The sequence below is a fragment of the Oreochromis niloticus genome, linkage group LG1 (assembly GCF_001858045.2).
Source record: "Oreochromis niloticus isolate F11D_XX linkage group LG1, O_niloticus_UMD_NMBU, whole genome shotgun sequence".
In the NCBI taxonomy this organism is placed as follows: Eukaryota; Metazoa; Chordata; class Actinopteri; order Cichliformes; family Cichlidae; genus Oreochromis; species Oreochromis niloticus.
Window position 1 is genome coordinate 12,122,839 of NC_031965.2, and position 27,594 is coordinate 12,150,432.

At 41.0% G+C, this 27,594-nt stretch overlaps 3 protein-coding genes across 4 annotated transcripts in view; all 3 read right to left on the reverse strand.

Moving 5' to 3' along the window:
* Window positions 1-631: 631 nt before the first annotated feature.
* LOC100691845 (mortality factor 4-like protein 1) lies at window positions 632-10,889 on the reverse strand. Its single transcript, XM_003456750.5, has 12 exons — window positions 10,692-10,889; window positions 10,293-10,339; window positions 10,129-10,196; window positions 9,925-10,011; window positions 8,446-8,526; window positions 8,225-8,250; window positions 7,919-8,007; window positions 7,507-7,608; window positions 6,884-6,972; window positions 5,948-6,120; window positions 3,287-3,371; window positions 632-1,364 (listed from the first exon to the last, which is right to left on the reverse strand). The coding sequence occupies exons 1-12, from the start codon at window positions 10,729-10,731 to the stop codon at window positions 1,280-1,282; spliced, it is 972 nt and encodes a 323-aa protein (XP_003456798.1). The 5' UTR covers window positions 10,732-10,889; the 3' UTR covers window positions 632-1,279.
* Window positions 10,890-17,522: 6,633 nt separating this feature from the next.
* Window positions 17,523-20,039, reverse strand: rxfp3.3a1 (relaxin family peptide receptor 3.3a1). Its single transcript, XM_005461558.4, has one exon. The coding sequence runs from the start codon at window positions 19,882-19,884 to the stop codon at window positions 18,898-18,900; it is 987 nt and encodes a 328-aa protein (XP_005461615.1). The 5' UTR covers window positions 19,885-20,039; the 3' UTR covers window positions 17,523-18,897.
* A 2,191-nt stretch (window positions 20,040-22,230) lies between these two features.
* LOC100692112 (E3 SUMO-protein ligase PIAS1) overlaps window positions 22,231-27,594 on the reverse strand; it is a 58,606-nt gene continuing 53,242 nt past the window's right edge. For both annotated transcript variants that reach the window (XM_005461559.4, XM_025903737.1), the window contains exon 13: window positions 22,231-27,519. In XM_005461559.4, coding sequence (XP_005461616.1) covers window positions 27,160-27,519 — 360 coding nt within the window. In that variant the 3' untranslated portion in view covers window positions 22,231-27,159. The remainder of the gene's footprint in view (window positions 27,520-27,594) is intronic.

A 27,594-nucleotide genomic window follows, 5' to 3' on the forward strand; every position in this document is an offset into this window, starting at 1 on the left:
CAACACTGGTTCACCCCTGACACTGAGTGACTCTATGCTTAAAGAAACAAACATAACTCTTAGAATGGCCCCTCTCTTAGAAGCAGCCACTGCCTGAAAAAAAGACCTCCAAGAACCCTGAAGAGCTATTGATCAAAATCACTTCAAAAAATAATTTAAAAAAAAGAATCAAAATATAAAGAAACGAGGGGTGGCTCAAGACATTTGCACAGCACTGGTTATGATATGTATATTTCTCTAAGTCTCATACAACATTTTTCAGGGCACATTCTTTAGTCCACAGAACTCCATTTACTGACCTGTTAAAATGATTTCAAATTCCAAACACACGCCAACATATATAGCCTTCTGTTAACTAGGAATCAGACTCATGCAGTGCAGCTGACTGCAGCATGTTTAATAATTTCTTAGTAATTTTCCCATACTGATGTGGGGATATGTATTTCGTAGTCTGTCACATAGTGTCAAAACCTGGTTGGAGGCATTTTGGATGTTTTACAGCTGCAGGATTAACACTGAAAACTGATTTGTACTTAAACAGTCAACACATGTGAATGAAAGATTGATAACTTGACCCCGTGTCTCGTCAGATGAATACTAAACCAAAACTCAGCAGGATGATGGCTCTCTATTTTCAATTTCATTTCCTGCTCCCGATTTTAATTATTAGTGACATTTACAGCAAGATATGTCTTGACAGGAGAGCGATAAAACCAAATAATTTACTTGATGTGAAGAAGAACGCACAGTAAACAAGGTGGACACTGTGTATAAACATATATATATTTTTTTCTTTTTACAAACTGATACAAATACACAAGATACAGATACAAAAACATTAACAGCTGAACGCCGACTGTGGACCAGCAATAAACTGCACCTCATTTGACCGAAGAAACACCAATAAATACCCACATGCAACAAATATCTATCAGCTGGAATGCACAAAAACACAGAAGAGCTGCTCTGTGGTAATGGACGATGAAGAACCACACTTGTATATGACCTTTCCAAAAAAAAAAAAAAAAAAAAGGGGGACATGAAAAGGAAAAGGGGAAAGAATATAAAGAAAAGAAAGTGACTCAGTTAAAAAGGTTTCACAATTTTTTTTTCTTCTTAACCGTGACGAGCTCCTGAGACCCTGGCGGGGGAAGCAAATCAGTTCAAGTGAAAAATATCGCCAAAGACTGCGATCCAAAGGGTAGTCACGGATATTTCAGTCGTGGTCTGGGAGAGTGGGATGAGGTGTCTCAATAGGAGAGAGGTTTGCTGAGAGCTCTCACACAGCTTTGCGGTGGTACTCTGGGGGTGCGACCTCATAGTCGCTGGCACTGAAAAGGGTGGATGAATTCTTTACCAGGTACCTGAAGGAAATAAACAACTGATTGTCAGCAAGGAGGGAAGCAGGAACGCCTGGTGCAGAGTGTGTCGTTCAGCAGTCGTCACACTCATGCATTTACAAAATGACTGTTACAGTAAGATTAGATTATGGCGGCTGCTTGGCTTTCAAATTACCGCTCTGAATAAAAGTCGTGTTTAGTAGGATTTTAAATAAAATGTATGTATGTCTGTAAACAAACTGACAGGAAAAAAAACCTTTATGGGAAAGTCATACTGAGAAATCAGTGAGAACTGAGTGTTTATGTTTTCTTATTCTCATAAAAGAAAAACAAAACCTTTCCAAGCATCAAGGAAATGACTACGCTTTGGATCAGTGATGAGGGCTCAAAGCTAAATCACTAGTGTTTTACAATAAATCCACAAGTTACACAGGAAATGACAACAGTGTCTGGATTTTTGTCTTCCCTTCTTCTTCTCTATGCAAAACGGTCAGGATAAGAAACTGCAGTAAGATGGTGTATTCATGAAATGAAAACCTCTTTATGTACTTGTGAAGGGGTGAGATTTGTGGCTCAGCAGCAGGGGAGGGGTGGAGTAGTGGGTTCAGGGTGTGGTGTAAGGGTGGGGTTTCGGTTGGTTCACCAATGCTCCCACTGGCCCCAGCGGTGTCCCTCCATATCACTGGGGGAGGGAAATGACCCCCAGGCCTTACTGGAGATCTTTCAGGCCAAAACAAAGGCATTTCGCTGGCCCGAGGAAGAGTGGGCACCTGTAATAACCTGTTGAGGCAGCGTGTGGGGATGCATACACGACCTTTAGGAGTGTGTAGTGTCTGTGGGTTGCCCGATGCTGCCGTCTGGCAGAGCCCTCATGAGAAGGCCCTGTAATTCACTCTATAAGAGATTTCCCATTAGATCAGTGTCTTGATGACACCCTATTCTATGCCATTGACCAAGTGATAAGAATTGATGGTAACATGGTGCGCAGCGCCGACCTACAGGCGTTTTGTATTGATTTCGTATTGACTAAGTATAAGCATTATCGAGTGAGTCACACAGAGGAGGAACACACCCAGTTGCTGGCGCCCAAAAACAACCAGGAAATGATTTTCATGGCAGGGCAATTGGGATATGACAAAACTCTGGAGCAAATAATGGCGCGATTTTATTGGCTGGGCATTCGGTTGGATGTGCACCCAATTTTCAGATGAGTTGGGGCCGGAGGTGCCAAATTCCACCATTCCTGCTTCCCTCCATTGTCCTAACCATCCCACACACGCCCAGAGAGTGCATGTTGCTGCACTACAACAGCGGTTTGCATGTTGCTGCCGGGCCGTACTTCACTGTTAGAGCACCATTCTGAAACACGCCCTGGTATGAAGTCATGGCCCTACAGGTTAGGTGTGCTTGGGTGCTTTATCCTGTCACAGTTCTGGTTCTTCAGCTGAAAAGACTTCTATATATAAAAGAGGAGCGTCTCAGCACTGCAGGTCTTTTTTTGTTCATGAGGGGTTTTGATCAGAGTTACTTTCTCTCAATCATGTCTCTCACACTGCCCTAGGCCAACCATATAGACCGTACCATACCTGCACGTCATGTTATGTCACCACTGAATCAGTCAGTGTAGATGTGTCCGCAGTGCTGTTCACACATCAAAACAACTAAACATCACGCACGAGTGACCTAAGAGACCATTTTAAATTTGCATTCAGTCCCAAAGAATAGCACGGTACCTCAGTCTGTCATAACGTGCTGCAACGTGTACGGTTAGTCTCAAGAAAAATATTTTCCAGAGCAGAAAATCGATTTCATGGCTTATGTTTTGAGGAACTGCAACAAGCCTGGCTGCACTAATGTGAATGTGAATGTGAATGCAACATGACATTTGAGAATCGGCCAAACATGACATGGAGTGACTGGTGGTGTGCTGGGAGTTAAAAGCTTACTTGAGGAAATCTTGGAGGTAACTGAGCAACAGAGCCAAACTCTTCTCATCCAGGGGCGTGTAGGCCAGCATGGCTCCAATACGAACTGTTGGTGGAGGACAACATACAGCGTATGAGCAGCAATGCCGACGGTAAAGTTGGAGATTGAGTTAAGATTTCTTTAACACCACCACAATCGAAAAATGTGACATAAAGAGGGGAGAAGCCTACTTTTCAAATAGACTGACTGGTGCTACAGACATCTAAATAAATAAATAATACTTTAAATAAACTGCTTTTGATCTGGTTAGCTCAGTAGCAGAGGGGGTTGTTTGGTGCTGGTGTGAATAAAATTATCAACATGTGAACTAGAGGGACAACAATGAGACAACCCCCAAAATAGGAATGGTTTTACAGGTGGAGGCCTCTGACATTTTTCCAGACTGTTAGGAAAAAGTACCACTCGGAGTTGCTGCAATGACATTTCAGCTAATTTCCATCATGTCTAACAATCCAGATGAGTCATCTTAGTTGAAGCAGCCATAAAGCTATTTTGTGTACAATAACTAACACTTCAATCCTTTTACACTGGGACTTCTCTTAGAGAGTAAGCCTATTCAGCATTTTCATCCATGAATTTACAAAACTGCTTAAAGGGTGAGCTTGAAATATTGAATTAACTGAACTGAAAGGATCAGATATAAGTTCTACTTTGACTTGTAAAAAGAAGCAAGATGATTAGAAACAGTAATTCTTTTACTGGGCCTATTTTGCATGCTTCTAGTAGTATTTGATATTTATACGAGGCGAAATTAAACCTTCTATGCCTCTGCCCGTGAAAAGCAAAAAAATCATTCCAGCTTCTGATTTTGCTACTAACCGTGTTAAGGTCAGCCTTGTACTGCACTCCTACTATTTTTCTATCTGACTTTGGAAGTTCCCTTCTGACTTGCAACTGCAATTTAAACTTGTACTGAGAGCAAAATCAACTTCTTTGAAGCAACAGGAGCATCACTGCTAATGAGATCTGAGTCTCCAGCTAAGACATGGAGACCAAACATAGGTCTTCAGTAGACTGAGACCACTTTTTTCTCTCTCTTTAGCTCAGCATTTATAGAGTTGAGCACCGCCTCCCCAGGTTTTTGTCATCCAAGATTAAAATTCAATGAGGAGTATAACTGCATCATCCTCTGGCTTTCAGTGTAATTGAAATTAATAGTGGGACGTGCCTTGTTACAACAACACAATCTTGCTCTCACTTACTCTACCTAGCACATTTTTTAGGCTCTCTGTGACTTTGTCTTTCTAAAATGAAACTGAAGAGTTATCACTTCATCACTGAGTAGGACTTTCAAACACAAACAGCCTGAGATGCAAACAGCCATCTGTGAAGGGAACAATTACCAAATTTATTTACGTTTTTTTTCTCCTTTCTGTTTACTGTGCAAAGTGAGAACTTGATTACGCCTCATATAGTTTACAGTGCATCCGGAAAGTATTCACAGTGCTTCACTTGTTCCACATGTTGTCATGTTACATCCTTATTCCAAAATGGATTACATTTTTGTTCACTTCAAAATTCTACACACAATACCGAATAATGAAAAAGTAAAAAAAAAAAAAGTCTGCAAACTTGCATGGCACTCAAAACTGAGCTCAGGCACATCCTGTTTGCACTGATCATCTCTCAAATGTTTCTACAACTTGATTTGAGTCCATCTGTGGTAAATTCAGTTCAGTGGACATGATTTGGAAAGAAACACAGCTGTCTATATAAGGTCTCATACAAACAGGTCACGGCAGAGCACAAGCTAAGTCATGAAGTCCAAGTAAGTGTCTGTAGACCTTGTAGACAGGATTGTATTGAGGCACATATCTGGAGAAAGATACCGAAAAACTTCTGCAGCATTGAAGCTTCCACTGAGCAAAGTGGCCTCCCTCATCTCTAGAACTGGCCCCATGACTAATCTGAGCAATCAGGAAAGAAGAGCCTTAGTCATGGAGGTGACTGAGAACAGCTCCAGCATTGCTCTGTGGTGGACCACTTGGTTCAAGCCTGTAATCAAGCCTGTATGGGCAGCAGGAAGTTGGGGACTAGTCAGAGTTGAAGGAAAGATGAATGCTTGATGACAACCTGCTACAGAGAGCTTCTGATCTCAGACTGGGGCTAAAATTCATCTTTCAACAGGACAATGACTATAAGCACCAAGCCAAGATATCAAAAGAGTGGCTTTATTCTGGGATTTCCTTGAATGGCCCAGCCAGAGCCTAGACTTTCACACTGTTGAACACCCCTAGAGATCTGAAAATGGCTGTGGAGTGATGCTCCCCATCCAACCTGATGGAGCTTGAGAGGTTCAGCAAAGAAAAATGGGAGAAGGTGCTCAAGTTTATAGCAATATACTCAAAAGGTTTGAGGCTACAATTGCTGCCAAAGGTGCTTCAAAAAAGTATTGAGCAAATATGTAAAAACACATGTAAATGTTATATTTTCAATAAATATGCAAGAATTTTAAAGCAAACTCTTTTCACTTTGTCAATATGGGATACTGTGTGTAGAATTGTGAGGTGAAAATAAATGTAATCTATTTAGGAAAAAGGCTGTAACATCACAACATGTGCAACAATTGATGTGCTGTGAAAACTTCACGAATACACTGTATATGTTTCACGTGTTCCTACCAAACAGACGCAGCAGGTGCGGTGCTCCATACACCTGAGACATCGGCACATCCGCGTGTTCAGCCAGGATCTCGGCGTACTGCGGCCTCTCAAACTTGTAAAGCAGCTGAGTGCCCAGCATGACGTTGAAGTACTCCCGGATCCCTGCCACCACTTCACTCACAGCGTATTCCCTAAGCAGACAGAGAAGAGAAAAGTCACGTATTTGGAGAGATTACTGGAGACAGCGGAGGTCACCCGTCCATAGAACAGTCAATAGTACAGATCTGAACAGTTGCATGAGAGAAATCACTGGGCTTACTTTTTCTCAAAGTTGTTTTTGTTGTGCTGTGATGCAGCAAATGTGAGAAAGCACACAAGTACTATTATAAGAAGACTGGTAACAGCAACTGTCACTCCAGTAACTGGCTACAGACTATTAAAAAAAGAAAAAAAAAGACTACAAACTCACTTATTCTGGTGTATTTTTATTTTGAAGCAAAAAAGGCAGCATGCTGTGATATTTAAATAAGTACTCAGATAAAGGATGCCTAAAAGAAGGTTTTTAAAAAAGACCTTAAAAATTGAGTTAGCTCCCAGTTTCTGCAATTCTGAGAGAGGGAAAAAAATTGAGTCGTTATTTTGGAGTGTATCCAAAAAATTTTAAAAAATCCTGTGGTTTAAAGGCGCTGTTTGACTTGCTGTGAAGGCTAAAATGCACGACTTACAGTTTTAGTGAGATCAGTTGTGTTGTGCCCTTAAAAATATAGTTCAGCTAATGGTTTATGTGTTAGTAAGTGTTTGCAAGTATCTTCATTTAAGGCAAATTTGTAAAGTGGAAGGAATTTAAGCATTATGTGGTTGACAGATGCTGTGCCGCTGAACGTTTTCATCACAGGATATCAGTGCTTCCTCACGCCTCCATTATTCTGAGAACATCAGGATGTTTACTCTTACTTATTGTCCGAGTTTCCTTTTGATTTCTTGTAGTTTGCATAGTCCTCCAAGATGGTCTCTACATTCTTCTTAGCGGGCAGATGAAATAACTGTAAGCAACAGAAATGTTACACAAACATTTCCATCAATAAAAACATCCAGACATCAACTCAATTTCAAACTCAACTGTAACATTTACTCTCAGTCCTACATTGCAGAGCATCCTGTGCATGTTCTGACTTTGAAATGAGAAGAAGAAATGAGCATGCTCCTGATAGTGATTCTGGCTGAAGAGTTCTCTTCAGACTTGTCCATTAGAAACTGCCGTTTAGTATGTGAGTGGTAGCCAGAGGTCCAGCTGTCATTAGCAGTGTTGCTCCACTATATGACGTATTGGGTGGGTCAGTTTGACCAAAGATTTGGAATCCATTGTGAAATCAGAGACAAACGAGCACAAGTGGTCAGAAAAGGAATTCCAGGGATCCTAGTGTAGTTGAAGTTATGGTTTGCTCACAGCAGAGAAGAACTTGAGTAAAATAATTCTTTTGGATATCATCGAGCTGCAGAACCTGACATCACATTTCCATAAATATATGGATAAATATGAAAAAAACAAGCGAAGTCTGCTGTGATTTTATTTTCACCTGTTTCTGTCGGGTAATGAGGTCCCAGTCATCCACCAGCCAGGGTTTCAACTCCTCGGGGATCTTCACCTTCACTTCCACACGGTTGGTGAACATCTCCTCCTGGATACACACACACACACTATATGACCTTGCTGCTTTTAAAAGTTTTTGTGAATTTGTGATAGCAGGTGTGGGTTTTACGCCCACGAGGTAGACTGGTTCACTCATGCAGGAATAACTGACTCTTTGAACAATTTCACAAGCTTATTGAAGAAATGAGACAGAACCAGGATGTTTTGTACTGCCTTGGAGTGTGGACCTTTTTCCCCCCCAACATCTCAGTATTTTCCTCATTCTGCTCACACCTCAAGAAAGAAGCTCAGTTGTTATTCTTATTAAAAGTCCAGTTCCAATAAGTGATGATACATACACTCTCCACTGTGGGATCAACCCGAGCCCTCTTCTTTCGTGGCCCCTGGGGCATCTCGCCGCTGCTGGTACCTTCACCCGGCCCTGGGGCTAAAAAACGACAACCATCACAGCTTAAATAATACATAGAAATAAAAGGTGAATATGTTCATTAAGAAGTCTCAGATCGTATCAGACTCCGTAAATACGACAGTACTTGAACCTCACAAGGCCACAACATTAAAGATCTTTACTACAAGAACAAAAAATATTCTGGAAGAAAGTTACAAAATTCAATAAACATATTTTGTACAAATATTTGACTTACTCTTCTGTTTTGCCTTTTTCACTTTCCTACGATACAAAAAAAGGACATCAAGATTGTTTTTATGATGTGACACATATACCTCAAGTTGTCTTAATGCAATTCATTGCTTTCACTATATGCATGCATACTTCACTTTAATAAATAATATCACCAAGGTTGCATCACAAGAACTGAGTTATTAAATGAATTATTAGAGGAGGGAAAAGAAGCTGGACACTCACAGATCAACATTTTTCTGCTGCACAGCAGCAATCTTCTTACTTGGCGCTAAACCCCTCATCTTTCCCTCAACATAATGATCCCTGCAGAAAAAAAAATCAAGAGAGAGAGCACAATTATAGAAATGTATCTAAATTACTTTTACTGACCATAGTTGAGTTGTACTGATGTATCACACCGTGGATGCGCAGACACAGTATGGCTGTACCGGTGGACAGACTTGCTGTCTGATGTGATTTTTTGGGGGGGTATTTTAGAAATACACTGTCTGCAGCAGCTTAACTGTTTACAAAGTGGCCCCACAGTGTAGCGGTTTACATACAAGCTAAAGATCCCTGGGTCGATTCTGGGAGGAGACACAAATCACCAAGGGCATCTGGCATAAAAAAAAAAAAAAAAAACTACTAACATGCGTAGCTACCTGCTGTGTAGTCTGTTTACAAAACACTCTGTTCTATTTGCAGACAGTGGTGTGTGGTGTGGAGTCAGACAGTGTTCTCGTGGCACGTTGCTTAATAAGATGTAAAATCTCTTTTGGAAAAGTAAAAATCCCTCCACCGTTTTCCCCTTTCAGCATAACTTTATGTGTTAGATATGTCTAATATTATGTATCATGTATATCATATGGCAGAACTGACAATAAAGTTCATGTTAATCACAAAAACACATATCTAATGATATCTGAGATTTCTGAAAATATCTGAATGATATCTGGAAAACAAAATAAAGAACATTCAGCCCTTACTTAAAGGACTTTTCTGCTGCTCTGACTGGTGCTACCCACACATTCAGTCTCACACTGACGTTTCCTCATTTGCACCGTAACATATACAGACTAGAATAATCCATATAAGCTTCATAAGAATCCATGTACACATTATATTTATATACACTGACAGCAACAACTGAACAACTGTATGTAGGCTTTTATATGGCTTGTGTAATTCATATTTATACTTTGATACTTCATACTTATCTTCACGTATGCATCTCACATTCCTATAGCTCTCCATTTTATCTTATTTTTGATTAATTCTTCTTCACAGAAAACAAAAATTCACTGTACATACCCACGTGTGGGACTAATAAAGGTTATCTTATCTTATCTTAAAGCTGATTTTGACATTGAGATATCACAAAAACAGTGTAGTGAAAATTTGATTATATATGTATGTATCTAAACAAAAATACTGATCAATATATTAATATAGTAGTTATTTATTTATTTATTTATTTTTTTTACTTCCCAAGAGTCTGTATTTGGATGTGATTGGCAGAAGACCGCATTGTGTAATGTCAACTCTAAAAGCTGCAAATTCTAAATTTATCCAGCCATGCCCAAAACCAAGCACAAACTGCACCCTACTGTTCTTATTGCTACTTTCCTTTGAGAGAAAGTCTAAAAGGCTGACTGGACATTAGGAAGAACAAGACTCACAAAAACTTCTTGGTCATGCTTGTGTGCAAAGAGGTTAACTCACTGATTGGCCTTTTGAAGCTCTTTTTGTTTGGCAAGGTTGCTGTCCACATATTTGAGAACTCTGCTTTCAGGAACCCATTCATCCCAGCTGCAAAGAAAGAAAAAAACAATCACAGATTCTGCAACGTCATCACAGTGTTATAATTCCTATTCAAATAGACGCACAGAGAGAAATGTCAGCCTATATTCAACTCAAGCTGCTCACTTTTTGTTCCATCCGCTGTAATGAATGAAGTATTTAATCTGCTTATCCTTTACGTTGATCTTGACACACTGTGAAAGCGAGAAAACACACAGGCCTTGGATCAGTTTATTTTTTTAACTGGGAATAAATGAATAATAAGACCCTCATAAAGTATCGGGACAAACCTTTGCTTCATAGAGCAATGGCCCGTGAAAGCACAGGACTCTTTCACCTACGAGGAGGGAAAACTAATGTCAAAAGCACGTTATGATGTTCAATACACCCACAACTAATGCAATCAAACGAGCCGCTAATGCATAGTACGAATAGCAAAGCTAGCTAACAGTTAGCCTTCCGTTAGCGTCTGTAAAGACTCCAGTTTGAGCTAGCTTTACTGGATGCGCTTCATTGTGATGTTACGTCAACATAAGCTATGTTTTTATTGATATATGGGCTTTATAAAGCCTCTTTCTCCTTCCCTAGGGATCACTATCGTCGAGCTACAGCTGCAAGAACAACAACAACAAACCCGCCCCCTTCCAGCCGCTAACTGGGCACCATCGGTGTTTTTCCCCCCTACCGACCTTCTTGAAATTTAGGCTTAGGGTCCTGTTTTGGCGCCATTCACGGAGTCAACTGTTCGGACCTCTGAATGATTAAATTCTTGCATTGCCAGAGTCCATTTCTTCCAGGCACAAACACCTCCGACATTGGAGCCAAAGCCAGGGGAAGCCGAGAATGGCCTGCCTGCTGCGGGTCACCTGACCACCGTGAAGCCCCCGGGGGCGTGCTGCGTTCAAATGCTCCTCGTCAAACTCGTACAGACAATGATTTTTCTTTCTTTTTTTTTTCTTTCAGGCAGACTCAAGATTTTACATAAATATGCAAATATCGACTACACACACACACACACACACACATAAATATATATAAAGTTTTAAACACCACTAAGACCCAGGAGGTGATTTTGGCTGCAGGAAAAACCCAGCCCCTTCAGTATTAGTAGTATTTAAATTTCTCAAGGTGTCATTAGGGGAGACTGCTCCTTTCTTTCTATGGTGCTGGAGTTGAATCATTTCTAATGCTTACCAGTGTGGTATGCAGGCTGTATGCCATGTAAGGAGTGGTAAAAATAGAGGAAATGATTATTGGCTGCCAGTTGCTATCCCTGGAGGACATTGGCACCTCAGGCTACCTCAAACGAGCACAAAACATCATCAGGGGCAGCGCTCACCCAGTCACATGCTGGCTTCAACCAGCTGTAGGTATTCACGTTTTAGTTTTTTTGGTCTTATATAGCCACAAACCAACAGATTCTAAACATAGTAAATGTAGTTATATTCCTGTCAAGCAACAGACAGAAGAAGGATGAGATTTTTGTGGCGTCAGCGCACCAGGAGTTTTTAGCCTTTTCTGGCTGGCAAACAATTTTTGGGCCACATATTTCTCATGAACTCTGAGTTGTCACACTGTAATCACAACATCATTTGAGATATATGTATTTTTAATTGCAAGGATAAAATGTGCCAAATTCAAAGTGTTTTCATTTGCAGGTCAGGGAAGTTCATGCAATACAATAGTGTGCCAAAGTCTTGAGCCACTCTCATTTCAGTGTACTAGTAAAATAGCAAATAGGTGCTATTATTTGTTGAAACATGGACATGTAAATATAGTATATAAGGCAAAGTCAATAGTTGGTAAGACCACCTGTATTCTTTATCAAAGCCTGAACTTTCTTAGTCAAGCTTTATTGTAGTTTCTTTAAATAGTTTTCAGGAATAGTTCTCCAGGCTTCTTGAAGCACATTCAAAGCTCTTCTATCAGTGCTGGCTGCCTTTTGTTCTGTTCTCTGATGATTTAAGATCAGCCCACACTGCTTCAATAATGTTGAGGTCCGAGCTCTGGGGAGGCCAATCCATGACTGAACTGGATTGGCATACCTATCCAGGTATGCTTTGACTGCACTGGCAGTGTTTTGGGGATCATTGCCATGCTGAACAATGAAGCTGTTGCCAATCACACCATCTCCAAGTAGTAGATGGAAATCTCATGGTACTTTTCTGTGTTCATTATTCCATAATTTTGGCAAGCTTCCTCAACACTGCTGGTTGAAATGCAGGCCTAAACCACGACACAGCCTCCACCGTGCTTTGCAGATGGCTGTAGACACTCACTGTTGTACCTCTCTCCAGAACTCCTGCGTACATATTGATGATGAAAAAAGTTCCAAATCTGGATTCATCACTCCATAATACCTGTTGCTACTGACTTTCCAGTCCCAAGTAGCTTAACAAACAAAACTTTCCTCTGAAAATAGTCCAGTACAAGGACTGGACTGAAAATGAGTGAAAAACAGTCCAAAGAAAAACTTTGAAAGACCTTCAGAAATCCTGAGAGACTGTTGTGCAAGAACACTTTAAAAATGACAACCACTCTGGATCTTTGGAAGCAAAATATCTTCCTGAGAACCAGCCTATTCATTTATGTCCTATATTTTTTGACTTATTTGAGGAACCCTAATAAGTCCTGTTGTGCTCAGTAGAGGACATTCTGGCCTTTCCAATGATATCTTGTGTGTTTGGGCAGCCTCTTTTAGTTTCAAAGAGGCAGGACATCACAAAACAAGTTAAAGTGAAGGATACTTGTTTCCTCAGTTCTCAGGAGGATATAAAGAAAAGAGGAGTGGCTCGAGACTTTTGCACAGCACTGTAAACTACAGACCCCGCCAGCTGCAACTGTTCACCAATATCCTGCAAAGGAACAGAAGAAACATTACCTTCTAAACTTACCCTTCCAAGACCAATAAATATCTTTGGAAACTTTTAATGGTGTTTATCCATTGGTGTGGTGGTAAAGTGAGTTCATATGTAAATATTTATACTTGAGAGAAACAACAGAAAATTATAACACAGTGTTAAAAAAAAAAAGACTCAAAGAAGACAGAAGATTTTTTTTAAAATGTTTAAACCTATAAGCCTTTTCTGATCACTTATATATATTTTTTAGTGCAAAATCTTGGAGTCTTATTGTCTTTTCAAGTAATTACTCATTCTCTGTCTTTAAAAAGCAACCTAACAAACAAATAAAGAATAAAAAAATCCTAAATTTCAGTCCATTGCATCAAATTCACCAAGAGCAGCCATAAATGCAGCAAAGCCCACATAAATTACCAAAGGACTGGCCTTCACCTTTATGTTAAAGAGCTTCCAGTGTGAAATGCTATTATAAAGGTCTAATTTGACAGTAATGGCATTTCTGAGTCTAAGCTGCAGATAAGTGAAATCTGTTAATAGCAGCATTAAAAATCTAACAAAAGCAAAAAAAGCCTTAACTGGACTGCATTCAAACGGTTCTTTCTACCCCTCAGTTTGCTGTTTGGGTGTATATGTTGGTGAACTGGTTAGCACTGATGAACAGCAACAATCACTTCTCGTGGGGTCTTGTATTTGCAGTTTGCACCAAGTCAAACATGGCGGTGTTGTGTGATGGTCTGGGGCTGCTTGCTTTTGTTGATGAAGCCATGAATTCTGCTGTCTGCACGACAATGACCCACAAACAGCAAGTCCACCTCCGAATGGCTAAAAAACACTGCCAAACAGGCCATTCATGATCAAAAACCCTCCAGTGTGGATGAGTTAAAATAATTCTGCAAAGATGAGTGGGTCAAAATTCCTCCAAAAGACTAATTGGCAGTTATCTCAAATACTTAATTGCAGTTCTCGCGACCAAGGGTAGCACGCCCAGTTATTAGGTTTAGTGGGCAGTTACTTTTTCAGACAGGGCCAGGTAGGATTGTGTAACTATTTTTACCTGAATAAATGAATTCATCATTTAATAAAAGCTGCGTTTTGTATTTACTCAGGTTATCTTTGTCTAATATCTCAATTTGCTTGATGATCTGAAACGTGTGGGACAAAAATGCAAAAACAAAAAATTAAAAAAACAAATCAGGACGAGGGCAAATACTTTTTCAGTGCACCATATTATATTACAATACTGTGCATATGCCTTTTGCTACATCTCATGCCGTTATATTTTGTTTCCAAGGAGCCAGAATTACTTGTAATGTTTTAAAGAGCTCTTAAGAAAAAGCTCTCCGGGTTTTCTGAAGGTCTTTCCAAGTGTTTCTTTGGACATCGGCTGCTTTATCACTCATTTTCAGTCCAGTCCTGTTACCTGGCCATTTATGGATGAATGTTTTTGTTTGTTAAGCCACTGAACAGTGACCTATGACTCACCAATTTTAAATTATATTTTTAGGCAATTTATTACTAGCAACTTGTTGCAACAGTCATGGTCCTGAGTCTGACGACTCAGTGTTTTGTTTCTTTATAATATTTTATGTTCTTGTTTATTATGGTTATGATTTTCGTTAAGATTTGCCATTTGTTAGGCTTCTGTTCTGTGCCTGCCCTGGTCCCACTTCTCTGTGTTCCCTCTGTCTGTCCCCGATGTTATAATGTCTGCTCATGTGTATCTGTAAAGTTCAGTGTCTAGTCTGGATCTCTGTGTCTGTCGTGCACTTCCTGTTTCACTTTGAAGGTCTGTGTCTTATGTCAGTGCGTTCAATTTGTGTCAGGCGTGTTGCCCAGCTGTTTCCCCTCAGTCCTATTCACCTCCTGTATTTAGTGTCTGCGTCTTCCCCTGCTCGTCGTCGTGCCGTCCCTCATTCCCCACTGTGTGTTCGTCTACCTGTTTAGTTTAGTTACTTTCCCAGTTTTGCCAGTTTTCTGTTTTGCCCGCTGTCCAGCAATAAAGCTGAGTTGTTTAAGTTCACTTTTGCCTCCGCGAGTCCTGCTCTTGGGTCCACCATTCCTGCCTGCCTGTACACAGTCATGACAGAAACAATATGTAATTCGTTCCAATTTCTTTAAATGAATCTATGAAAAATGTTAAAGATGACACAGTTTGACAAGCATAAAGTAGAATTATTTTACCAACACCATTATTCCAAAAGAGCAGTTAGCTGAATACTTGGCATATCTCAGCATGGTGTGAAATTTGAAAAAACTGGACAAGTGGAAGATAGAAGAGAGGAGGTCAGGAGGGGACATCAGTGAGTACAGCCATCTGTAAAACACGGTGGATGCTCTGTCATGGACTGAGTCAGCCAATGGTGTTGGAGATCACACTGAAAATGGAGTAAAAGCATAAATGGATAGAAAATCACATAATGTAACACTGCCAGTCGTGGATTGGTCTCCCCAGAGCCCAGACCTCAACATTACTGAAACAATCTGGTATCATCTTGACATAAAACAGAACGAAAGGCAGCCAAGACCCAAAGAAGAGCTTTGAATGTCCTTCAAGAAGGCTGGAGAACTTTTCCTGAAGACTACTTAAAGAAATTAGAAGAAAGCTGAACAAGAGAGTTCAGGCTGTGTTGAAGAATAAAGGTGGTCAAACCAAATATTGACCTTCAAGTTCATTACAATCATACATTCCCTGTTTTATGTTCACATATTTATATATCCATATACTTATATACTGTATTTTCATGTACGCTTGCACATGTTTCAATAAGACTTTCACACAGTACTGCATATTTCAGCTCTAATTGTTATCAACCGACTAACAGCACTTTGAACGGAAGGAATTATTATCTGTGTCCTTACAGCATGTCAAATAAAAGAGAGGAGAACAAGACGAGAGCAAAACTAAGGTGACATATTCACTGTCTAAAATTCACAAAGAAACCGGTGGAAGGAATTTTAATACCGTTGTTATGGCTACCTTTTTTCACTCTACCTTGGTCCTCATCTGTTTCCCTGGTTAAGGCCCATTATGGCAGGGACATTATTATTCAGCAAGAGGACATAATGGCAAGAAACATTTACACATCTCTTTATATGTGTGAAACTTTGAGAAATGGTTGGGATTTATTAGCAGCCCTGGAGATTTTTCTCACTTTCATTCTCTCAGGTACACAGAAGACAGCTTCTGCGACCTGGGCACTGATTAGTGCTATAAATAACTGTGTTTTCCTCCCAAATGTCAGTGCTGTGAAAACTCCTCTAAGTGGTAGGAGATGACCTTTGCAAGACCTGCGGAACCTCTTCATGATTAAAGTACCAACAAAGACCGATGGCACTTTTGTGACTTATGTAAAAGTGAAAAGATTTCTCGTTCCAAGGCTTGATGGATGAATGAAAGAAAGAGAGAAAGAAATGAAAGAAAGAGCTTTCTTTTCAGTCTCTGCATAATTACCTTGAGGTGTTCAGACTTTTAGAGTACCCCCCCCCGCAACCCTGATAAGGACAAGCTAAAGAGAATGGATGGATGTTCAGACTTCATAAAGAAACACTGTTCATTATTCAGTTGGGTTATGCACTTTACCCTCTTCACTCATTTGACACAATCTTCTAGTGGAGGAGTCATCAAGTAGTGGCAAATCAAACTGTTTGGGTGATTCTGTGTAGAGAGAATGCTTATTTTAATATAATAGTGATATTTGGTGACAGCGTATTGATCATCATCAGTCATCTTATCATAAGATATCACTCATTTGAACGTCCAGTAAAACTTCTTTTTTACAGTAATCTCAGGTTGTTCACGGCTCTGCTTGCCTCATGTTTCCATCCCTGCCTCTGACTTCCTGATATAATTCAGAGTACAAGAAAGACATTTTTTAATCGCCCAGCAGTCATTCATTCGACTAACAATGCCGCTGCTCTCCATGCTGCCACACTTTGTAACAGGTGGTGGGAAACTCGGTTATTTATGACCATTAAATTCCCACTGAGCCTATGTTGTGGTGACTCAGAGTTCACCTGCAGTGCACCTGTATGCCAGCTCAGGTGGCAGCTCGTAAAGGATATAGAGCTTTGTGTTTCTGTCGCTTCAGAATGCATTAAGCCAACAATTTACATTCATTTTCTGCTGACTTTAATCTAAATAATACTATTTATTAACTAAAACTTAAATTATGGTGACATATTTATGATATGTCCTCACAACATGAGTAATGCCAACTAAGAAACAACTGTTACCTGTTTTAATGATATTAGTGTAACTGTAATGGTGGTGGAGGGGTGGTAAGGAAAACATGTAGAACTTCCTGTTTAAACTTTAGGAAAAAGATGCTTTGAATGATACATTTAAACCTTTTGCCATTTACATCATGTGATAAATCTAAACGAGTTATTTTGTCTTTTAAAAATACTTTGTTGAAGTTTATTGAATTTATTGGTAGTCAAAGATCTTTGCCCATAAAAGCAAACGTCACCAGATGCAGAAAATGGGCTCTTTCACAATTTTATCTTTGTACCTGTAGCTTATATAAGCAGTAATGTAGATAACTGTTTCAAATACTGGAATTAAGGGCAAGGGCAAAGGTACAGCCCCCCCCCCCCCACACACACACACAAAGGAAAAAAAAAACTCCAAAAAAGAAACATGCACTGTGCTGTTGGGATCTGGGTTGTTTATGAAAACAATTATTTATTTGATCCCCTCCTGATTTTGTTGAAGTTTGCTCACTTACAAAGAAATGAACAGTTTCTAATTTTTAAGGTAGTTTCATTTGTATGTATGCATATATTACTTTAAAAAACATTTCTGCACTTTAAAGGATGAATAATGCATACAGTAACGAGCTCGCTTTCTTAAAAGCACAGTGAGTGACAAATATTTCTATTTAGAGGATCACGTGTTGCATTTCTGGCTTTTTAATAGAACAGAAATATCTAGGAAAGCTTAGCTACTGTTTAAAAAAAAAAAAAAAAAAAGTATATACGCAAACTTGTCTCCCTCTTTTTAATTCGACATTTTACATTTAGTTCAATTCAGTCAACAGCTGACCAGTGTTCATCCAAAAACAGACCCTAATCTCTGATACGAATGTGTTACTTGTATTTACCTGACACCTACTCAATGAGTGGCCCTTCTTTTCATCTGATGAGTAAGTGAGGACGGAAAGCCATTACAGAGTCGCTTAATTTGAGATCACCAGCTTCCGTCTGCATCTCATTAAGCAGTGAGGAGACGGGCGGCAGTTCTGTTTTCATGTTCTGTTCACCGTCACATCAGCTGCTCATGAGTCAAACCGGTAAACACCTGCTAATCAGATCACCCGTTTCATTAGTTGTGAGGACAACCGACTCACGTGACAACTGGAGAACAGTTTTATTATCACACACACACACAGAGTAGATACATTTTTGTCGGTATTTACAACAATCATATTTCAGTTTGTCTTTTGTCTCTTTGCACCTGTAAATGATTGATGTCTAAAAAAAGAAAAGAAAACACGTGACCTGCAACTTTCATCTCTTTGCTTCAAGCCGGTGAAGCCTTTAAGTGCGGTTGTGTGTACGCTGTTAACAGTATTTGCCAAGACATTCACCGAAGGATGTAAAAGGCGTTCAGCCACTCACTGTGCAGTAACAGCACCAGCACACCTAAGCGTATTGTCATGCGCAATTACGCGCGGACTTTGAACTACAGACACTCACAAACATCATAGATGATTTTGGTGAACAGCTGTTGTGCCACAATGTTCATATTTGGACTAGTTTTTACACAAAATAGGTGATTCTACAAAGCCCAGCCCTACAAGCTAAATGATTCAGCCACATTACGCAAACTTTAAAATCAAGAAGCACTCATCAAAATTAAAAGTTTCTTTTTTTTTCTTCATGTGCTGAACTGTGTCTTGACACGATGTTGCTCGGCCTGATTGCTCATTCTGGGTGTTTTGGCTCGTTTTCTGCCTGCGCATTACGCGCGTCATTGTCTGCCAACACCTTTCGCGCTGCGTAAATTCATCGGCAGGACTCGACAAAACACCCACTATCCTCTGTGTATCAGACCTCTCAGTTTGGTCCTAAACTCCTTTCTCATTAGGCAGTAAATAATTGGGTTGAGGCAGCTGTTGGTGTGCGCCAGACACACGGTCAGTGGGAACACATAAGTATGAACCGTGTAGTACGCATTGTCCCAGTTTGCAGCGTTCAGTTTGACCAGTACGCTCCACAAGGTCATGGCATGATTTGGCATCCAACAAAGAAAGAAGCACAGCACGACGATGGTGATAGATTTTGTAACTTGGGATCTGCGTTTGGGGTTGCTGGTTTTCATACTCCGTTTGCGGATGAAGCGCAGCAGCATGATGTAGCTGATGGACACGATTGACATGGGCAAAACAAAGCCTACGACGATTTTTTGTATGTGGTAGAGTGCCAACCAGTACTGTCCACCTGGAAACCTCAGCAGACACAGTTTTTCTCCAGTTACGCTGGTGACAGTTGAGAAAATCGACGTGGGCGCAGTCGCCAGAGTCGCCAGTGTCCAAATAATTGCGCAGACCCATTTGGCGGAGCACGACCTCTGCGCGGTTCTGTTCTTCAGGGCAGAAGCGACCGACCAGTAGCGGGTCACGCTCATGGCGGTGAGGAAAAACACGCTGGCGTACATGTTCATCACGGTGACGGACAGGATGATTTTGCACATGGCGTATCCAAAAGGCCAGCTGAAGTCCAGCGCGGTGTCCACAGCCCAGAAGGGCAGGGTGAGAACAAACTGCAGGTCCGTAACGGCCAAATTGAACACGAAAAAGTTTACTCTGGACTTCTTCCTGTCTTGTTTGACCCTGATGAAGAAGAGGACCAGCAGGTTGCCGACCAGACCCGCAGCGCAAACGACCGAATACACCAGACAAATAAAGAATCTCAGAAGCGGGGTCCGGTCTGCAGTCACGTCTATGTCCACCAGGTTCTGGAAGAGCTCCATATCGGTCAGTGACTTGTTCAAATAAACGCTCTCATTTTCTTCAGTCATAATGTCAGCCAGCAGCTCAGAGACACTTCTGGATGAACTAAATGCAGGTGTGCACTTTCAAGTCTTTTTTCTTAAGCTAGATCCAAACACGGCTGCATCTCAAGAGTGCCACAAACTCATCTGTCTCTATCACCTCCCCTCCCTCCGTCCCTCCCTCCCTCCTCCAAGGTGCATCATCATCCTGCATCTCCGCTCTCAGCTCTCCACAGCTCGACAGGACCACTCACCCCACCCCTCTCCGCCTCTCATATTCAGGTCGGAAGGTGGAGTTGAAGTGTTTATTGGCGAGCTCAAGGTTCGACCATCAGAGCGCGCTCCTTCATCAAACCCCGGAAGGTGCGTCCAGTTAATAATTTCATAATTATGTTAATTATTCAAATGTTCCTGTCTGGTTGAGCTTTTGGCGGAACCGAGTCTGTCCAAGCCGTGACTGTCATTTGCAAGCAAGCGAAAAGTTGATCAAGACAACTCTCTACCGCCACCCAGTGTTCAGATAAAATGTTGCACCATGATCCAGCAGAGAAAACAAGATCTCCCTCCGTACGGAGGAGTTTTAGGGCCACATTAAGAAAAACATATATATTATTGATCATTTTTGAATAAAGTCGAAATGTGCAGATTACAGTTGCTGTTTTTTTTTTGTTTTTTTTTTCCTTTCCCTCTTTCTTTCTCCCCTTTCTTTCCACCAGTCAAGTCTGTCCCGTATTCAGCAAGTGAAAATAAAATAAACAATAAAAGGTGAATCAAATGGACCATTACGGCAAGGCTGGGATGGTCCATTTGGTAAAGTAAATCCGTTGGGCATCTTTCTTCGCCTTTAGACAATAATTCTGATGGCAAAAGAACCAAACGGGACAGGTAAAAAAAAAAGAGAAAAAAAAAAAAAAAAAAAAAGATTACAGTTGCTGTCACGGCTGCTGTACTTTACATACAGTATATACTCTACAAAATGCTTTGTGTAAACGGGTTTGTGAAACAAGTTGATCAACATACATGCTCTTTATTACGCGAGGGTGGAACCATCGATAAACTCGCATCTGTCCATGACAGGACATTTTATTTTGTACAAAGTTTTGACCAACTCTTCCAAGTTTGTGTTTTTTTCCCCTTCTTTTCCATCTTTTTAGCGTCCTTATACTCATCACACACTGTGTTTATGAGCTAAAAGAGAAATCATTTCCTTCCTTGTTACGAAAACCGATTCTGAAGTACGATTTCACGAACTTTCACGATACAGCAACCGTGGAAGCTTGTCTTGAAACAACTGTAATCTCCATATTTCGACTTTTTTTTCTTGAAATGGTCAGTACATCATTTCAAGTAGTACTTATATATATGTATATAAAAAATAAAATATATATAATAATATAAAACTCATCTGTCTCTATCACCTCCCCTCCCTTCCTATACATACATATATATATGTATATATAAATATATCTATATATATATATATAGATATATATATGTGTGTGTGTGTGTATGGGAGAAAGGGAGGGGAGGTGATAGAGACAGATGAGTTTTATATTATTATATATATTTTATTTTTTATATATATACATTTTAATGTGGCAACTAATACTCCACCCCATTGATATGTCAAAAGCTATACTACATCTTTGGTGTTTTATGCTGACGTCAGCAGTCATATAATGCTGTATTTTTTTTTAAAAAAATGAGCCAAAGACAGTGTTTGTCTCCCAGTGACTACTATATTGCTTTAAAGTTTCAGATCATCCAATGGATCTTAACCTTTTTCATAATTGTGTGACCCTGACCTTTGACCTTAAATTGTTTTATTATCTTTGCCCATATGACTGGAGCAGAACTGACTGAAATCTTTGTAAATCTTTGAAATATTTGTAAGCTGTAAAAACATAAGACTTTCAGATATATTCATTCAGTGTGTGACTCTGTAAAACTTTATGGCATTGTGACGTATTGAAAAAAAAAAGTGTTGCACAGCTCTCTCCGTGCCCTTTCATATGATATATTACTCAATATGATTTGTTGAAATTTTTTTTAAGATGAACTTTGACCTCAGGTGCTAACAGTGAAGGTCAAGGTCAAACACTTAGCCAACTTAGGTATTCATTTACCCCAGGCCTAGTAAATTATTGTAAACTTTGAAGATGATTAAACTGTGAGTAATCTAAAGTTTTTAACTTATTCTTTGGTATCGATATTGAGCTGTTACTGGTATCTACCGTCACACAGAATCTGAAAATGAAATGAAAACTGTGGAGGCTAGACTGCTTCCAAACAGACAAGCGATTACATACGCCCTCCCTTCGGGGGGAGAACTAAAAGAATTAAAAGAAGAAAGACGAAACACACCAAGAGAAATAGCAGAATGCATTTTATTACATCTAAACTTTTCTACATAAACAAGTAACATTCAATAAGTAAACAATTTCTTCCAATGCAGGTAATAAATATTTTTTTTCCCCCACTTGGTATATTTGTACAAACTGACACGGGTCTAACTGTACACCGTCTTCTCCTTTCCCTCCTTTATTGTTTGTTTTCCAGATTGGAGCCACGAAACAGAACCTGTGAATGTTTTAAGGCAGTGAGTGCAGATGTCGTCTCGAGTCTGACTTTGATATCGTTTTCATAGCGTGGAACTCGTTATTGGCCACGGTCGTATTTTTTTTTTTTTCTTTTCCTTGTTTTTTTGTTGGTTTTTGTTTTTTAAATAATAGTACAGCTTCCATTTTCTAAAAAATATATAAATTATTTTATTCTCTCGCTCTGAATCGACGCACAAAAGCATACAAACGGACATCAAACACCCACGTCTGGATCTGAATCTTTCAGTTTTCAGGGTTCCACACGAACATAATATACACGTCGCTGATTTTTCCCTTTTGTTTAAGGTCATGACAACCAAAGAGTTGAGCTGCTTGTCGAGGCTGACTGTGGAGTTCTTTTGAAAACATACTTAAGAGTAACTACTGCTTTAAAAAAAAAAGGTGGCCTTATTCCATATGTTCTCTGTTCACACGTGTGTGTGTGATGCTGAGGAGGGACTCAGAAAGCCGCGACCTTGTGCTTATCCATCCTGTTTGTTAGAGTGAAATAAACCCAGCTCAATAAAGACTGCTTCGCCCTAAACATTTCCCGCTAATGAAACCACAGGAGGAGGGAGCAGCGGACACATGACGGAGGGGGAGGAGGATCGGACCTTTCCCCACCTTCAACACAAACACATTCAACCCGGTCTGTTTTCCCACTTCATGTTGCCATCGTGACCTGCTGCCAACGAGTGCCACGAAGGACGTTTCAATAAATTAAGACGGTGATGGGGATTCATTCAGTTACTGTGACCACCTCATCAAGTATCCAAACACTGCTGCTTAGTTATAAAACAGACGTGAGAGAAAGTGAAAGACCGAAGGTTTTACCAGCAAAGCAAGCCAGGGGAGCTGAGATAAAGGCACAAACGCACAGGCTCACGTAGTTCCTGCTGCTCAGAAACGATCAACTCACTGAGACTGAGCCGCAAGCGAACGGCAACAGTTCACTTTGGGAGTGAAATCCACACGATTTCCACAACGAATGCTTTCGCATGCAGCGTCCTGCCTACGTGACATGGTTCTCATGGGTGACAACCATCAAAAGAACAAAACAAAAAAACCCAACAAAGTTAAATATTGACATAATGGTAACAATATCATAAATAATGTGGTTCCTCTTTGCCTACAGTTATGGTTGGAGACTCTCTGCTATCTGAAGATCCTGGCACAAAACACACAAACAGATCTACAGATTAATCTGATCGGCAGCAGCTTTTCACCTGATTTTCTGCGAATATAACAATAAAATCGCCATCAATCGTGAAGTGGAAATCTGGTATAATGACAAGCCTGTATGCACATGACCAGGTGTTTTTAGGCTGGTTCCAGGTATCAGAGACGTGCATCGATTGGAACATTTAGAAAATCTGTCTTCTCTGACAAACTGCCTGAGGAAGATCCCACGCATCGAAGAATTAAATTAGCACTTGGAGCCAAACACTGTGCAGACTCCCCACCCAACAGTTTAAAGATGGAGGAGGTGTTTTTGTTTTTTAATTTATACTCATTAAAAACACAAGGAGAATTTGAAATAAGATTAGCAACTCTGACAGAATACAAAGTGGTTCAACTTAAACAGCTATTCAAGTGAGGATCACTAAATCCAAAATACTAATTTTTATTCCTGCAATCATTTATCTTTGCTGCTGTGGCTCTGTGCTGAGACCTTCCTCGCTTACACATGGATGGAGAGCTGGAGATGTGGGATTACGTCACGCGCTGGTTTAAAGATGGAGCTGGGATTAAGGTGGGTTGCAAAGCGGCTTGCAGGTGCTTCAGGTGACTGGGCCTGGCTTTGAGATCAGCTGATCTGCTGGGGTTGGGGTGATCTTAACTCTGTGGTCTATCTGAACCTTTTTCTTTTTTTTCATTATAGCTTCTTGTTGTTATTGAAGGGGGATTAATGTTTCACTGAGATGAGCTAAAGCTTGACGGCAGCTGTGGGAACACAGCGAAAGGCTTTAAATCTTTTGACACTAAAGGCTCTGAAAGGTTTTGCTTCCGCCTGGCCAAAGCAGCAAACATTCCTAAACCTGCACGTGACCGCCACTTGAATAGAAACACTTTTAAATTCCCGACAGAACAAAGCAGCGTTTCAACGAATGTCTACAGTAACTCTTCATTAAACTGTTCACTGATGACCCATCGGGTGTTCACTCACACCGACTCGGTCATTCTTAGCGGTAAGCAGCAGGAACCCGAAGCACATTAAATCAAGTGCGTAATAATAACGCATGTGTTTTGTGCCAAGTCAGCTCCAGAGAAAACACACACACGCACGCACACACACGCGTCATTTCTATTTATGAGCGACTACACAACACCTTTCTGAGAAGTTGTGCTGCTGGCAGGAAAAAAAAAAAAGAAGTGAAACGCACATGAAATAAAGTCATATAACATCAGTTCCCGGAGACTCACACGCTCTCAGTCATGGAATTCAAACATTATGTAAAAATATAATGTACAGAAATACGAATACAAAATAAATAAAATACTGCACGACATACACGACACAGACGAGACTTGTTCCGGCAAACGACTGAGTCAGTCTGAGAGGTGGGGGGCGGGTTCCCATGAGAAGACCGGGGAAAAGATTTACAAATGCCAAGAGAGAGCCGCAGAGGCCGAGACAGGGAAGGCGGGGTGTGGGATGTATCTGGTCTGTCGAGAGTGGAGGGACGGGGCAGAGGATCTGATGTGATGGGTTTTGCTGTCAGAAGCGATTATCTCACGGTGGCGGGGATAATTAGCCTCTGACGGGAGGTGCCCGTGTCCGACCTCTGGAAGAAGAGCGTCTAAGAGAGACAGATAACCGGGGACTCTGGGAAAGTTTCAAGGACACAGAGAAGGGGGGAGGTGGGGTGTGCTGCACGGGCACCGGGATTAACGGTGTCACCAGTAATGTGACCAGATTACAGAGGATCTCTGCAACATGGATCTGTTAATAACCTGAGGGGAGCAGAGAGCGCAAGCGTGTCCAGTCTTAAAACTGCAAACCTTTCACTTTTTTAAGCTGAACGTTAACGACGTCCTAAAACCGCTGCGCTGCTCTGACACTTCCACATCACGCTCTGAACATCGCAGAGGTTTTTTTCTTTTAAGAAGCAGACAGGCAATGTATTTTTAAACCATCTGGCTCGGTGCCCGGTCTAAAAAGGGACAAGCTGAGATTGCCTTCTTCAACCGTGTCCCACTATTATCTGCTTTTCCCAAAGAAATCTCCTGAGATGATATCAGTCACAGGTCCGATCTTCAGAAGATGCTTTAAAAGGAAAGTGGGGCAGGGGTTGTGGGTAAACTTTTAAGACGTTAATCTGAGCAAAAAACAACAACAACCCCCCCCCCAAAACAAAAAAAAAACAGGCACTACTTTAAGCTTGGTCACGTGCTATGGACGCCTGTATCTTTAAAAAGGCCTGACGCTGCTACAACATCAATTTGACCTTCACCATCAACAGAGAAGACGAGTAACGAGGGGGCAGAGGATTAAGTGGCTGAAAGTGAAGACAGCAGACTGAAAAGACTGTGACGCACAGATCAAACTACCCTCTTGATTATTTTGATCATATTCAGGTACCATGTGTGTGTGTGGGGTTTTTTTTTTTGGCATTGTGCAAATGAGATAAACAACTGAAACTGTTCCATCGAAAAACTCTAAACTGGCAGGTATAAATAGTTTCACTTCTAAATGCTGTCTGCAGGTAGTCTCTCTAAAAGGAGGCGGGAATTGAGGAGAGGAAATGAAAAAAATTAAAATAAAATGGAAATGGCTAATTCCACACTCCCCACAGCATCAACCTGAAGGTCAAAGGGAATGCATATATATTCATATATATATCTATATATTTATATTTCTAAAGGCTTAAATATCATACATAACTTAAAAGCATAATAAAATTATTAGCACATGAATAAACTGTATATTCAGCGTCTGAAAAGCTCCCGTCGTTGGAGAGAGACACAAAATGCCGTGAGTTTGAACGAGAGAAAAAGAGAACAGCACGCAGAGAGAAGTGAAGTTTAGATCGGAGAAATGCAAATCCGACATCTGGAAACGGCGTATAGCTAAAAGAGAGGAAACCACATGGCAACAGGCATATGAATGAGCTCGTGTTTGTGTGAGAACACACACAAAAAAATAAAATCCGACTCAGTCCTCCACTTACAAACAGCGACTGAAGTAGCTCACTAGACTGAAATTGTCCCGATTTAACATACAAAAGTAAAAGAGGAAAATAGATTCTGTTCTCTGTACACGGTGCCGCTCCTTTGTTTTTATTAAAAAAAAAGAAAAAAAGAGAAAAGAGCTTTTTGTTCCCCCCTCCTTTGTGTTTTTGCTCAGGTAGCATCTTTGCTCGTTGTGCCGGGTTGGTACCAGTATAGCAGTAACGTGGGTTCACATGCTGGACAGGTTTCTGATCTGAAGTCAGCACACCAACACAATGTCCACACCTTTAAGCGATGACTCGGGAGTGGACTCGGGTCAGTTGTCCGCTCATATTATTAGTGCTCTTCTTGAGACCGACTCGTCGTCACGGCTCCTCGAACGTTCAGAGTTTGATGACTCAGGGGAGGGTGGGGTTGGGGTGGGGCAGAGTCTAGTTTCTTAAAAGTCACCCCTCGCGGTTGAGTTTGTGATCGGGTTTTGTTACTGGATTCCAGCTGTGCCCGCGCCGTCGTCTCCACTCATCCAGGGTCAGTCCAACGATATAACATCGGGTATCCCGCCGTAAATAGCCGCCACCGCTGCTTCAGTGCTGCTCCTGGCCACCACCCCGGGATGCGTGTGTGAGGAGTGTGAGCTCGAATGTGAGGACGAGTGTGTCGAGTGAGTGTCACGGAGGCTGCTGGACGAGACCAGGCTGCTGGTGCTGCCCGAATTGCTCGCCCCGTTGGTCGGCGCTGTCAGCGAAGGCGCAGAGGAGGCTGCCGATTGGTCGAGGAACAGGTGGGAGGCGGAGGAGGAGGTGGTGTAGGGCATGAAGCGGTTGAGAAGCAGCTCGTGGTCTTCTGAGGCCGAGGCAGCCGCCGCCGCTGCCATAACCATGTTGTAATGCTGAAAGGAGGCAGAAACAGAAGCAGGAGGGGGTGTTAGTGAAGCACAAAGTCCTGAAAGACCCAGATGTGGGTC